Source organism: Chrysoperla carnea, chromosome 2 (genome assembly GCF_905475395.1).
Source record: "Chrysoperla carnea chromosome 2, inChrCarn1.1, whole genome shotgun sequence".
Taxonomy (NCBI): Eukaryota; Metazoa; Arthropoda; class Insecta; order Neuroptera; family Chrysopidae; genus Chrysoperla; species Chrysoperla carnea.
In genome coordinates this window covers 59,665,072-59,680,911 of record NC_058338.1, presented here as the reverse complement: position 1 = coordinate 59,680,911, position 15,840 = coordinate 59,665,072, and the positions used below count along the sequence as shown (strand labels likewise).

Genomic DNA, 15,840 nt, shown 5'->3' with positions numbered 1-15,840 from the left:
CAGATCATATGAATCACAGATGGTTCATTTGCTTCTTCTTTTTATGTCTTACAACATTTTATCACATCGAAATTAACACCTTTGTAGATTCTTGCGTCTCCGGAAGTCTGCAATGTGAAATTGATCTTACAATGTTTTTTAAATTTAATGTCCTGTATCATGAATATTTTTGAAAAAATTCTTAGATAACTAGACTATTTGGTTCCTAGGACCAAAATTACAAAACTGCCAAATTTTAATTGTTCTTTGCTATGCAAATAAATATTACAGTGCAACCTCGATATAACGAATCTGAAGGGAACCAGTAAATATTCGTTATATCAAGTAATTCGTTGAACTGAGGTTCGTTATGTTGAGGTTAGATTGGTCTAAAATTCGTTATAAAGAGGTAAAAGAATAGTTTTATTCACCTCAATATGTATTACGTACTTATACTAATAAATGATAACACATTTTTATCAAATTACTACATATGTATATGTATTTTCTATGTATTTATACTATTTCTTGATAGTTGAAAATTCGTTATATAGAGGTTGTACGCAAAGAATATTCGTAATGTAGAGGTATATTTTATATTGACTCTTATGGACAATTCAAGGGGATTACGAAAAATTCGTTAAATCGAGGAAATCGTTATATTGAGGTTCGTTATATTAAGGTTGCACTGTACTTCGTGGAAACTCAAATGATTATTAAATACCTACAATTATTTTATAAGATATAATATTCTTAATTTTTCATTCACTCCAAAAATGGACTAAATCCGCGTACTCCAATTAATTTTCGAAGTTTTTAAATTTATTAAATATATAGAAAAGTTATGGAGTCAAAATAATTTTTTCATTCATCACTTGTCAAAGTTAAACATTTGTATTCGTGTGATAAAATTTTAATGAAGCACAATTTTTAAAATCCTTATAAATTAAAAAAAAAAAATTATATTCAAAATAGTCCATTAATCTCAATCATCTATCAATTATTTTTTTAATTATATTTAATTAGTCAATAATTATTTGTCAATCTTTATAGCATTTAAGCATATTAATTTTAATTAATAATCATTTTTCTTCAATCATTTAATTGTAAACTATGAAGATTCAATAAAATTTCAAATTCTTAATATGTGTTTGTGAATAAATTCCTAAATTTAATTTTTTGACTGTCTATAATGTTGCGATTTTTGCCGTAGCACTTAGCAATTATCCAAATATCAACAAGAGTCGTCGTATTTACTAAACCTGAATAATAAGGTACCAAAGAAACGAATTAATAGCTCAGGAAGAAGAGAAAGGGAGGAAGTTGATTCAGAGATTATAGAAAGAATTATCGAATTGAAGAAGCAGAGAGATGCAATTAATAATTAGTACAGTAGACTGGATTATTGTCTATAGATATACTCTCATAAATCAACCGCTTAGTCTAATCGCGAAGCAGTCAGCAATCTGTCTGGCTCGAACCGTTAGCTATTGATTTTTCAATCAGAAAAACATCCTCCAATTTATAAGGAGACATTGTACTCTAGGCGGCCTAAATTAATGGGACGAAAGACTCTAGTGGCTTTTTTCCCTTATATTTGTATTTCATTACTAGGTCTTGGGATTAAGAGAGGTTTTATATTGAACCGTTTCCAGATTCATCGAAAGATTGCTGCTCTTCAGAATTTTTTACCCCTCCTTTACTAGTTCCCTCTTAGACCAGTGGTAAAAGAAAAGAATCCTGAGGCACTTAAGCGGTCAGATGTCATGTCGAAATGAAAGAAATATTAGTAGTATTAACTTCCATTCTCAAAATATCTCATGAAAGTTAAAATTAAAATCGAAATGATTGAAGAAATTAATTTAATTAAACCAAGTCATATTATTTATAGAAGAAATATTGTCTTTTTTTCCAAATAATATTTTTGTATGTATACTTATACCATTTATAAAAATTTGCCAATACAAATCAGGGGAGCCCATAATCATAAATAAAATACCACATTTTTTCAAGAGCAAAATTCCACAAATTAAATATACTTTAAATTCATACCTGTTAGTTATCAAAAATACTATGAACATTTAAAATACATTAGAAATGATAATTACTCATACAATAAAGTAAGCTGGTAAGGAAAGAATTCTTCTGAATACGTAGACAGGTAACAGATTAACGGTACCAAGATAAACTGTCTTAGTGCTTACAGACAACAAACTGACATTTAATTTTTGTTTTTATAAAATATTTACTTTTTAGCCAATAATTTAAATGTTGGAAATAATTTTTATATTCAAAAATGTCCGTGGCAAAAGATAATCAAAAACCATCCTCACATTCTAATTCGTAAGAAAAAGTTCATTAGAAAATTTATGTATATTCTAATTCATCAAAATTACTTTCTTTTTAATTTTAATAATTAGGTTATGGTGGTTAACATTTATAATTATTGTTTCAATTACTTTTGCGACCCGATTTTATAAAGTCACTGAACCTGATCATGTTTGGTAAGTTAATTAAAAACTTTTTATAATTTGAATATTTTTATCATTTGAATTTGTATGAATACGTCACACTTTATGATATCAGTATTATCAGAGCCGGATTGATCACTTTTTCTGTTGCCAGAGCCGTATTTCAATAATATTATACTTTATTTATTATACCATGTATATGAAATATACATAGTATATTAAGTTTAGTCCCAAGTTTGTAACGCTTAAAAATGCTACGAAAAAAATGGTTTAGGTGTTCATAGAATCACCTAGTTAGTCCATTTCCGTATGTATGTCTGTCTGTCTGTCGTCTGTCCGCCTGTCATCACGATTACTCCAAAACGAAAAGAGATATCAACCTGAAATTTTTATAGTGTGCTTAAGACGTAAAAAGTGAGGTCGAGTTCGTAAATGAGCAACATAGGTCAATTGGGTCTTGGATCCGTAGGACCCATCTTGTAAACCGTTAGAGATAGAACAAATGTTTAAGTGTAAAAAATGTATTAAGTGTAAATGTAAAATAAACAACTTTTGTTTGAAACATTTTCTTGTAAACATCACTGTTTACCCACGAGGGCGCTAATTAGGTGAAAATTTTGTAGTATGTATTAATATTGGAATATCAGTTATGCGTGTGGTGGCTATTTAAGAGTGGAAATCTTTCTTTATTTACGTGACGTCAAAAAACAAACGATTGCGTCATCAAAACTGTCTATACTTGGTACTTCAACAACAACTCAGTTAATTGTTTGTTTTCACTTGTTTTTATTCATATAAATAGATTGTAGATATCAGAATTGTGGAGATCGGAATGTACATTTTTTCTGTTACAGACCCATACTTGATTTATATTCGAAATTCCACAAAAAATATGATAATTCGTTTATTGTTTTTTCTTAGCAATAATTTCAATTATTTTTTTACAGGCACCGTTTTTTAAAAAGATCAATTTAAGAGAATTTTGGTTATATTTTCCTCGAAAATATAGACTGGCACTATATCAAAGCTCAACGGGATGGGTTAGGAATACTACAAATCCTACGTACTTATTTATTTCCTAGTGCTCTCTTTACTGCAAAGGAGCTGAAATTTAGTATGCATAGCAAGCGAAATTTGGTTTTTGTTTTTGTTTATTTTCAGGGCTTCCCTGCCTTTTCCCAGTTTTAAAGCTTTTATTATCTGTACAGCCACCAGGAGATGTCAATCCCAGCCCCTTTCCTCTTTTTTTTTTTATATTAAGTCATTTGGTCTACATTCACTTTTAAATAAAAATATGTTTTTAATTTTGTTTACTAATTAAAAATTTTAGCTGGGATGAAACGCATTTTGGTAAAATGGGTAGCTGGTACATCAATAGAACATTTTTCTTCGATGTCCATCCACCATTAGGAAAAGTAAGCAAATATTCATATCAATTTATTTCTCATTTTATTGAAACAATTCACATATTTTAGATGTTAATTGCCTTATCTGGATATTTAACGGGGTATGATGGAAAATTTGCTTTTGATAAACCGGGTGATAAATATGAAGACACAAATTATGTTGGAATGAGAGTTGTAAGTATTAATTGAAAAGAAAAAAGTTTTCAAATTTCAGAATGATAAATTTATTATCAATTTTTAGTTTTGTACTGCTTTAGGAGCTAGTATTGTTCCTATGGCATACTTAATTGTTTGGGAATGTACACAATCCATATCATCAGCGTTTTTTGCGGCTTTATTAATATTATTCGGTAAGTTGAAGCTTGTTTATTACTAGAGGAATGCTGTTTTATTTTGCACTTTTCCGCATTTAAACTAAGAAGTTTAGAAGTTTTGATCTCCTCAGCTACCGTTGCTGTAAGTATTTGGTTCTTTTTTTTGTAGAGCATTTCCCATCTACTAGGTATGCTAATACGTACGTTTATTCAAGATACAAGCGTTGGTCACATTTCTCTATAACTTCTGTGTAATTTGAAACTTTTTATTTTGTAAAAATACGAATTTGTTTCATTATCTTCTAAATGGCTAATCGAGCCTTCAAGGATGCTTTTAATAACTATTGTGATATTCACATATTATAGCGTTATATGTGTAACTAAAAATGCACATTTCGTTATTTTAAATTTTAAATAGAAAGAAGCAAAAAAAAAAAATTATAAAATTTTTTCAGATGTTGGTCTCCTAACTTTGACCCAATATATTTTATTAGATCCATTATTGCTATGCTTTATGATGGGTTCAGTACTTGGTATGGTAAAAGTTTCATCAAAAACTCAATCTGGGGACGTCTTCCAATGGAATTGGTGGGGTTGGTTATTATTTACTGGCACAATGTTAGCATTGTGTATTTCAGTGAAATTTGTTGGTTTATTTGTAATTTTATTAGTTGGATTATTTACAATATCGGATTTATGGCGTGATTTTGGCGATTTATCAAAACCAGTGGTAAGTATCTATATTAATTTTTAGAAGCATTTCTAACCCAAATTGTTTATGATTAATTTGAATTTTTATTTTTCTAGATATTTACTGTAAAACAATTATTTGCTCGAGCTTTATGTTTGATAATTTGGCCAGCATTAGTATATATGTTAATATTCTATATTCACCTGAGAGTTTTAAATAAAAGGTAAAATGACATAATTTTGAGTAAAATATTTAGCCACTCTAAAATTAGGACGATATGTATCCGTCGCAGCCAACTAGCTTAGTTTGCCGTTCAATTAAAAAACTTTTTAATAAAACTAGGAGCCTGACAGATATTTTCAGCCATTAAATCAAACAGCTAGGCAAATGACTTCGATCGATAACGTTTAATTACTTGCCCAATTTATACTTGAATTATTTTGCCAACTTTTTGTGTGTTTTCGAGCTTAATAGTACAATTTAATTGATTTGAATTTTATAATTTTGCTAAATATAAATAAATATTTTAAATCAGAATTAAAAGATCGAACCTCTTAATTGATGCGTGCTTTAAAAACTTTAAAAACGTACTTGGTTTTTATCAACGTTGGCCTCGGTAAAATAACTCAAGTATAGTCATTTAAATTTAGTTCCGCTTCCGCAGACTCTCAATTTGCGTGATTTTCATCCAGGTAATCATTTTTTTTCCTTAAATAACACTTTGAACTCTACAATTTGACATCCGTTTGATCACTATAACAAATGGACCAACTAAGTGTGTGAATTTTACAACAAAAAATGTTTCCCCTTCTCTTGGGGTCATACGGAATATCAATTACAGTCATAACTCCTAATTGAACTGGACTTAGAAATGATAAATTTTGTAACAATATAAATTCTCATGCAAAAATCCTTAAAATAAAAATCCGATTAAACTTAATGTACCACAAAATTTAAATTTTTCAAAAAACCACACCGTTAATGTTAAAATAAATCTGACCAAATACTAAAACAAGGGGTAATATCAATTATTACGGAAGTGGTGCAAAAATGTTACATTTAGGTCTTCTATCTCTTTTCTCAATTTTTAATGCGATTAATCTAAATTATGAAATTAACTTTTATAGTGGTAATGGAGATGGTTTCTATAGTTCAGCATTTCAATCACAGTTAGAAGGTAATGGCTTGCACGGAAGTAGTATGCCGTTATATGTTGGTTACGGAGCTGTTGTAACAATTAAAAATCAACGTACTGGAGGGGGCTATTTACATTCACATCCACATTTATATCCAGCAGGGGTTGGAGCACGCCAGCAACAGGTAAATATTTTTAAAACCTACCAGTCACCCAAAAGCTAATTTTTGGTCTTTTTTGGCTAGTGTAAAACAACCCTCTTTAATGAGAGGCATTCTTTAATGTAAAACTTTAGATATTATCACACGCTTTAGAGTCCAATCATTTTGAGGTGGAACCTAGATGTAGGAGTTATAAAAGATTGAAATTGATTATAAATTAATAGTTATTTTACTTTTCAGATAACAACGTATACTCATAAAGATGATAACAACAAATGGTTGATTAAAAAATATAATACAGATACTTTGAGTGATGATGTTGAATTAGTGAAGAATGGTGATTTAGTTCGTCTAGAACATGTGACAACAAAACGTAATTTGCATTCACATCGACTTCCTGCTCCCTTAACAAAAAAATTTTATCAAGTTACTGGATATGGTGAGGTAAAATATCAGATAAATTTTAAGTTGGTTAATAAAATCCTAAAATTTGTACAAATTTGTCCACATTATTAGACAGGGTATTCCAAAATTATCGACCCAAAAAGCAAAAGTCATCTCTTCAAAATTATTTCTTTTACTTGCAATTTTTCAAAATGTAAACCAGCCACATGGGACGCATTTTTCACTTGAGCTGCCATGGCCACAGCCAGATTTACTGAAGCACTTCTCCTTATCTCTCGCTTCTTTACTGAAACCTCTGTGATAGCAGAATTAAATAGATAAAATAAAGCTCGCTTTGATTGATTGGCCCACTTTAACCGCAAAGAGAAGATCATCACAACGATTGATTTTTAAAGAATTACGATTAGTACGTACTGATGTACCATGATGAATTAATTTAATTTTATCTTAAATAGGCTGGTATTGGTGACGCAAACGATGTATGGAAAATTATAGTTGATGGCGAAAAAGGCGATGATGGGAAAATTTATACAGTTAAATCAAAAATACATTTTGTGCATTATTTATTAGCTTGTGCCTTAACTGTTAGTGGGAAACAATTACCAAAATGGGGTTACGAACAACAAGAAGTTGCATGTAATCCAAATTTGCGGGATCCAAGTGCTGTATGGAATGTTGAAGAGAATATTTTTCCAAAATGTAAAACTCCATTTTAATAGTTTATAGAATATTTTAAACAATATTTTAATTTTTTTAGTACCAAATGTTAGCTTTAGTGTGTATGCGCCGAGTTTTCTCGAACGTTTCATCGAATCGCATGCAGTTATGTTTCAAGGTAACGCTGGATTAAAACCCAAAGAAGGTGAAGTTACATCCCGTCCATGGCAATGGCCAATTAATTACAGGGTATGTAGTATAAATAATTAATTGTATCTCAAACATACTTCACAAGAAAGCAAATCAGAATTTCAACAATTTTTTCCCTTGGATTCGCCATCCAAGTATAAAAAGTAACCACAGTTATTTTTCTTACAGTTTTTAGAGTGTTTCATTTGTTTACAACTTACAAATTTTAATTAGAAGTTTATGTTTTAGGGTCAATTTTTTTCGGGGTCATCACACCGTGTATACTTATTGGGTAATCCAATAATATGGTGGGGAAATTTAATATTTTTGACATTGTTCTTAATCATTTTCATTATAAATATTGTTAAAGAACAACGGAGAAAACATCAAAATAATAACAAAGGTATACAAATGATTGATTCTACGAAAATTTAATTAACAATTTATTAAAGATTATTAAAATGTTAATTTTGATTAATATTTTAATACATAATATGGTTTTTAAATTGTAGTTTTAACATCAAAACCGAAGTTAATGACTGCTGTATGGCTCTTTGTGGGATGGATATTACATTATGTGCCATTTTGGGCAATGGGTCGTGTTCTATATTTTCATCACTATTTTCCGGCTTTATTATTTAGTTCAATGCTAACAGGTAATATTACTAAAATTTGCTCCAATACTTGGCTAATCATAATTTTTTTTTGGGAATTATTACTTGTCACTAATTCAAGCATAAATCCATAAAATATTTTGAAGGACATTATCTTATGTATTCTTATTGTATCTTATATATTTAAAGGAGCAATTCTTGTATATCAAAAATCTCGGAAATGGCTCTAATGATTTTCATGAAATATTGTGTGCAAGGGAGTTTCATCTCTAGAAAACATCGTTTAATTCGTGTTTTCAGGAAAAAATTACATCAACTGCAAAATATGACATCTTCCTCCTCTTTTTCCTAACATTTATTGGCGAGTACATACATTGTATGTGGTTCGCTTCGTATGTATTGTATAGTGTGAAGTCTGTGTGGCTTTGGCAGTTTTGGTTCATTATAGCTCTTGTGATATAATAAGTATATCATAGTTTACAAAATAAAGTACATTACCGGGACGTTCAAATTGGTATTTGTGTAGAGACATTAACGATTCTTATATTAGTGATAAAATTTGTGTGTTTTTAGCTCAAAAAATACTGAGCAAAGCTCGGCCATCCATGTATTATAAACTTTACGTGAGCATTCTTTGAGTAATTATAAATTAATTTTTCTTGCTATTAAATTTTGTTTGTTACATTGCCAGTGAAACCTTAATCCATTTTATGATTGAAACAGAAGTTTTCGAAAAAATGACAGAAATTGCTCTGAGATATCGTCCTTTATATACGATTTTTGGCGAAATTTCAGAAACTACATGTCCAATCGTAAAAAGGATTCGATTTTGTATTGTTTTGGGACAAAATGATTCCAGGAATGTACGGTTTACGAGAAATCACTTATTAACAATCTTTTTTACATAGTATATGGAGAAGTCGTAATAAATGTTGGTTTTAGTCAAAGTGCTTTTAAAAACATTACTATTTATAATTATACCAAAATTAAGAACATTCAGTCTCATTATTTAATAATTTAAATAAAACTGTGAAGTTTTCGACTTTTGAATACAATTGTTATATTGGATTTTTATATTCGTTGAATTTTTAAATATACCGAAGCAACGGGGTATGACCAAAAAAGTTACCTTTTTTAAATTTTTTCAGGTGTTATGTTAGATTACATAATTAGTGGAATTATTGATTTAATACCAAATGATTACAAATATCTAATAAATCATACAATAAAAGGTAGTTTAGTGGCAGCATTATCATATAGTTTTATTATATTTTCACCATTATCGTATGGTATGAATGGTCCCACGGCATCCGAAACAAATTCAAGTATGCACCGACTTAAATGGCTTGATACATGGGAATTTTAAATAAAATTTTTATAATTATTCTTTTTTGTACATTTTTTAAAAAGATTTAAAATATATATATTTTTTTTATTTTTATAAATAATTTTTTTTCACTTATCCATTTTTTAAATAATTTAGATTACGTCAAGGTGTTTGTCTCCGTACAACATTGTAAAAAAGTTGTGACTATATTCACAGATTAGTGATGTGCCGAATATTCGTATATATTTTAACATTCGCATTCGCAAGAAGAAACTATGCGAATGTTTTTGAAAAAAAAATGACATTATGTACGGATATATAATGAAAAAACAACTAATAAGATTAAAATTTTTATTTTAATTCTTCAAATAGCAAAATATGATTATTTATTATTTAATTTGTGCATATGAACCACCCTTAATAGACTTATACGGTCTGTTTTTAATGAACTTATACGGTAGATTCTTTTACGCTATTGAAAAATTATAAACATTAAGTAAATACATAAAAATTTGCGAGAGCTTTAATTGAAAGTTAATACTTGCGAATATTGCATTCGGTTACAAAATATAACATTCGGCACATCACTAGTATACATACATAGTCAAATAATGTGCTATTTTTAACTCTCATGAACAATGTGGAGATATTCTCGTATTAAAGTCTAGATATCGCTCTTTATCTGCCTCTACTCTAGCTATAGTCGTTTTAATCTAACAATAAAATTGATTAAATTTGAGTAATTTATATGTCTTATATGTTTAACACAGAACAAATGCATCAATGTTCGGTTAGTTTTTTTGAAAATATCTGAAGGTTAGGTTTTTTTTTAGAATAAAAACACTTATTAAAAACGCAACGTTTCCTATGCTCTCCATCACAGATTATAGTTTTTAATTTAAAACAGATCTGCAACTCCCTGTAAAATTTTTACTATTTTGGTTCTCTGAAGATACCTTTCTCCAGGTGGCTCTACACGTTATATTCATGTAGGGCCATCTATTAGATTTGATAATAATTTATCCATTTCGATAGTTGTTGGGGAAACAATATTTTATATATTTTTAAATAAATAAGCAATACGTCTTTCAAAATTCGTTTGCATGTCATTAAAAATCGTTAAATTTCTTTGAGTGTATTCTCAATTGATTGTCTTTATTAACATTTTGTGGATTATTTGTATAGTGGCATTATTTAAGTATTTTGGTCGTTTTTATTATGCCCCTGTTCATGAACTAATTAGTGTAATTTAGTCGTTTTAAGTGTGTTTATATTATTTTCCGATTTTTTTATGGTATGTACTGGGATTATTTTAGCGGTTAGGCCTTGTTAATCGTGTTGATTACATTTAGGTAGTGTTTAATTGTGATTAAAATTGATTATTAACGAAATAAAATGGTTTTACATTGCATTTAACTTACATCAAACTAATAATTAATTGTTATTAATAATGTTAATATTAAAATAAATATGCTATTTTATTTCAAATATTGCAATAAATAACTATTTTATTAATATTTGTTATTTTATTTAAAAAACTTCATTTTATTTACTTAGAAGGCAAATAAATACAAAGAAATTAAAAAAAAAAAAATGATAAACTGAATAGAAATATTTAAAATAGTACCTAGTTCCCGCCATTTAAAAAAAAAAAAAAAATAGTTTATTGTAAGTGCCTTTCTCCAGGGGGCTTTTTGGACAAATTTTCATGTACAGTAGAGTTGCCTATCTATTTATGTAATAAATTATAATCTGTGCTCTCCATGTTAATTATCCGAACATTAAAGACGGTCAATCGATTTAATAGTATTATGTATAATATACTAAATAAATATAAAAAAAAATTATAATTTCCACACTATGCCCATAGTGAGACAACAAGCCTTAACACCTCGATACTATTAAATTAGCAAAAATAAATTTAAAAAACTTACCCTTCTGGCATTACCTACATTTGTTAGACCTTTAAAAGTCAACCATAATGTGCACATCCATGGTTTTTTACATTTTGAGCTGTACTCGACTACATTATACAGTGTTTTAGCTTCCGTTTAAGGTCTGTATTATTACAATTACAGACAATTTGATCAAATTTCATATAAACCTGTAGGATATGATAGGGCTTTTTGTAAAAGATCGTTTTCTTTAGAACTTTAATTTAATAAATAAGAATGTTATTAAATGATAAAATATTTGATTACAATCTAATTTGTTTAATATATATTCACGATGCAAAGGAAGATAAAAAACTTTCTCACATTATTGTTACGAGTACGAAATATCATATAATTTTTCCTGTAGAATCATTCTACAAAAATATAATTATCTACCAACTTTCCCTAATTTAGTATCAGTTTTCGGATTAGCCGTAATTGTTTGCACAGCAACAATAGTTTCATTTATGCGTGTTTGTAATTTACGTAAATCTTGAATATACAATAATCGTAAAATTTTCGCAGCTTGATTGTACACATAATCGCCAGTTGTAAATCCTAAATTTGCTTCCTCCAATGGAATTGGTACACCCTAAAATTAGTTCAATAACTTTAAATACAATAATTATTTTGAAACTATAGATTGATATCTAGACGAGAAAATCTATCTAGTTAATTACGACTTAGGCGACAATCATCGTATTGTTTCATATGATTTTGTAGCCAAATCACCTCATCGTTATTTCGTGCAGTTTAATTGGAATCTGACAAAAGGAGGCATGACACCTGGTTGTCAAAGTAGAAACTAATTTCAAGTTACAGCTTTTAGTGTTGAGCATTGAAAAGTTTGGATTTGATTACTTTTTGCAAGTTATAATTACAACAATAATAAATAATTGATAAAAAAAATTAAATTATTTCGTCTGAAAAGTAAAGTGTTTACTGAAAAATTGCCAAAGTCCAAAAATTCCAATACGAATACAGATCTGATATTTCATAATTTGCCTCAAGCAGGCAAATATTACATGAAGCACGAAGGGTATGTATTGCTATGTTATTTTTAAAATTTGTCACTTTATGTCAGCCATGTTGTTTTAGCCCCGCTCATATGTCGAATCCCAATAGATTAAGCTTAAAATAGTTCTAAAATTTGATGAGTGGCATATGAGTCATAATCAACAATTTTCGGCTAAATAAGATACCGAACTATTACTAATAAAATTTAAATTTACCTTTACTAATATTAAACTTGGGTTTTGTAATACTTGCGCATTTAAACGAGTTGAAATAACTTTTGAAACTGCTCTCAATGTTATTAAATGATTTGCATGTGGGGTAACATTCAATAATTTTGCTAAGGAATTTACACCTTTGATAAATTCTTCACTTTGAACTGGAAAATCAAAAATATTTGATCCACGAAAATTCAACATCAAACTAGAAAAATTATTTAAACTATATTTCGGTAATTACGTACAATCTAATTTATCTAAAGGATTTGATGAAATTACAGTTGGAACCGCTTGCTTTTTTACTTCAGTTGTTACAGAATTGTATTTATCAACATTATCCGAATATTCTAAACGTACAGCAAACGATAAAAGCCATTCAAAACATTCCATTGATTTGTTAATTGGAATAGGACAAGCCAAATCTTTTAAATATTTATCAAAATATTTTTGCCAATCGTTATTCTTAATCTGACGAAGACCTTCTCTGTCTTCAATTTTATAGTGTCGAATTTTTTGATCTTCTAACCATAACACTAAACTTCGAAATTCTTGGGTATCTAATAAAATACAATTATTTTGTTAAAATTATGATCCTCTAAGAAAATGATTAAAATCAAACCTTTAAGATTAATTTTGTCTGGTGATGGATGATTTAAAGCTGATAATTTTCTTTGAAACATATTTTTCTATGAAAATCAAATTATTTTGAAGATAAGTAATAAGTTTTCTACTAACACAATCCCGGCGTATTCCCTAGCACGCTACAGTCAAAATGTCACATACAAAAAAGAAAATACAATGTGGCTCAAAAAAAATAACCATAATATTTGAAATTACGAATTACTCCAATTTTACAATTCAATTAATTAAGGGCTATTTCACATAAGTGATATTAAACAATTTTTTTTTGTATGTGCCTGTTTCTTGAAAAAGTTACAGCTAATTAACCACTAAAGGGTAACCACAGAGATTAACTGACAAGGTAACTCGCACTGTCTCAAATCAGAAAATGGCTATAACCTTGACTACGGCAAGTCCAACTAGCTCATTTAACTGAGCTCGATTGAAACTGACTAGGATATGGGTGAAAAGAACTGTGAAACTGATAGTCATATCATGCACTTGTAGAAGCCTAAGGGGAATTAAGTATAGAATGTTTGGATACGAAGTTTTTAACTTATTCATTCTGAGAGATTTCTCTAAATAAAAGCTGTGAGATTTTCATTACCTCTGGCTTCGGCTCTCTCTACCAATTCGGCTCTCTCTAACCTCCATGGTACCATGGTTAAATTATTAATGCTTAAATATAAGCATTAATTTCACTCTAGTTGTACTTTTAAACTTTTATCCATTCGCATTTTAACTATCATACAAACATGCCTTTAGATTTTTGACATTTGATAGAATATTCACTACTCATACAACAATTTTTTTTTTCAGTTCTAAAAGTTGGTTGAATTGTATTTTCAAAATAATATTTAGGTATTTAACCGACAAGTATAAAAAAGTTTTAATTTTGCTGTGCTTTTGTAATAAAAATTTTTTAAATGGATCCTTCATCACAATTAGTATATGAAATTCAATTTTATAGTATGTCGTTACAAAAAATTAATTCAACAAGTTAGTATTTGTTACATTCTAAACATTATGTTTTTTTCTACTTGCATAACGGTGTTTTGTTTTTAGTTAAAGAAGAACTTTGTGAAATTTTTTTAAACAGTATCGAACAAATGTATACCACTTTTAAAGGAAAATATAAAGATATGGATATTGATACTCATGAAAAATTTGATTTAGAAAAAGAAAATGTTAAAAAAAAGATTATCTCGAAACTTGAAACACCTATCGAAAAATTTCAGGTAAGTAACTATTATAATTTTTTAATAATTGGCCTCTGATAAAAAAAATTTAAGTGTATATTTAATTTTACTTTTTAGACGCATTTATATAATAGTTTGAGAATACCTGATAATGTATTGTTACCAGAAGATGAAATTTTTGCAAATTCTATGGATAGTAATATTGTGGAAGAATTAAATTTAACAATATCAAATTTGGAAAAAGAAATTTTAAAGGTAAGTATTTTTTATTAAGGAATGATAGATAATATAAAAGGCTTTATTATCCAGTCAAATTACACTTTTAAGGTTTTAAGAATTTTTGTAACCTTACTTATATTTTATGGACTAATTTGATTGGCTATTAGTTTAGAAACTTAGAACCTTTTAAAGTTATTAGTTTAGAAACTATTTGAATCAGTTTCTAAAACAAAAGTTCAGAGCTATTCATAGTTCCTAAGACTTTCACAGAGTTTCAAAAACTTATTCTTTCTTCGTATGTTTTTTTCCACCAGGGTGCCTATGTAGGAGAATAATATCGACGTTACTTTGATTCAATCTCGTCTCTTAAAAACATACGGGAGACAAAAAAGTGATTCGAGATGGAATCAGAGTACAACTTGATCGAAAAACCTGTAATAAAGATACTCATATTGATTCCCATTAAGTGTTTTATAAAAATAGTTTTTTAAAATCATTTTCAGACGAAATATGAAATAAAGAAAATTTCATCAAAGACACAAAAAATGGAAAATTTAAGTAAAGAAATTGAAGAATTGAAAACGTCTTTAATGAATTTTCCAACTGGAGACTATGATAATAATATTGCAGTAGATATTTTCAAATCTTTAATGGAAATGAAACAAAAGGCTATTCTAGTGTTGTCGCAGAATGACACAACGGAGAATAGTATATCAACTTAATATAATAAGACTTTTTTTTTTAAATATAATAACCCCCCTCCCCCATTGAGAATCTATCCACATAAACATGAACTAACAATATAGTCCTGTAAATACTGCCCTTTATTAAACGCATTTCCACTAACTAGTTAGCTGTTCAAGCTGTTTCGACATTCGTTGTTGATTTTTAATCTGAAGACTATTGACCATGGATGATCGTCGAAACAAATCACGCATTGAAATTGTTGAAAACGAAAATGTGAATAAAAGGGTGTTGTTGAAGTTATTATGATAAGAATATCAATGATTGTATTAAATTCGTTTGTTTATCAATAAGATGTAATCAGGGTGAACCTCGCGAAACAGATTTTGATTGAATGAAAAGGAAACGCTGGAGAAAATTTGTTGGATATGTAGATTTGAGTGGACTCATATGTATTATACATCACAACAATATGTAAATGGATTAATATTTTTAGCAATAGGCCATGATTTAGTTTCTATGTATTCATTTAATAATTGTTATTTTGTCAAATTAAATATTTAGTCTATTAAAAATATTTTACAAATTACATTCAAATTCTT

The 15,840-nt window shown here is 28.4% G+C and overlaps 3 protein-coding genes across 3 annotated transcripts; 2 read left to right on the top strand and 1 right to left on the bottom strand.

The window, feature by feature from the left end:
* Positions 1-2,150: 2,150 nt before the first annotated feature.
* LOC123293982 (protein O-mannosyl-transferase 2) lies at positions 2,151-9,388 on the top strand. Its single transcript, XM_044875008.1, has 14 exons — positions 2,151-2,322; positions 2,400-2,483; positions 3,781-3,865; positions 3,926-4,030; positions 4,098-4,206; positions 4,626-4,900; positions 4,978-5,084; positions 5,989-6,181; positions 6,398-6,601; positions 7,018-7,261; positions 7,320-7,468; positions 7,658-7,811; positions 7,921-8,064; positions 9,171-9,388. Exons 1-14 carry the CDS (start codon positions 2,276-2,278, stop codon positions 9,386-9,388), a joined length of 2,118 nt encoding a protein of 705 aa, XP_044730943.1. The 5' UTR covers positions 2,151-2,275.
* Positions 9,389-11,578: 2,190 nt separating this feature from the next.
* On the bottom strand, positions 11,579-13,303 carry LOC123293994 (RNA transcription, translation and transport factor protein). Its single transcript, XM_044875036.1, has 4 exons — positions 13,135-13,303; positions 12,761-13,072; positions 12,516-12,676; positions 11,579-11,875 (listed from the first exon to the last, which is right to left on the bottom strand). Exons 1-4 carry the CDS (start codon positions 13,193-13,195, stop codon positions 11,672-11,674), a joined length of 738 nt encoding a protein of 245 aa, XP_044730971.1. The 5' UTR covers positions 13,196-13,303; the 3' UTR covers positions 11,579-11,671.
* Positions 13,304-14,062: 759 nt separating this feature from the next.
* On the top strand, positions 14,063-15,665 carry LOC123292813. Its single transcript, XM_044873526.1, has 4 exons — positions 14,063-14,135; positions 14,319-14,374; positions 14,453-14,590; positions 15,058-15,665. Exons 1-4 carry the CDS (start codon positions 14,063-14,065, stop codon positions 15,274-15,276), a joined length of 486 nt encoding a protein of 161 aa, XP_044729461.1. The 3' UTR covers positions 15,277-15,665.
* The last annotated feature ends 175 nt before the right edge of the window (positions 15,666-15,840 follow it).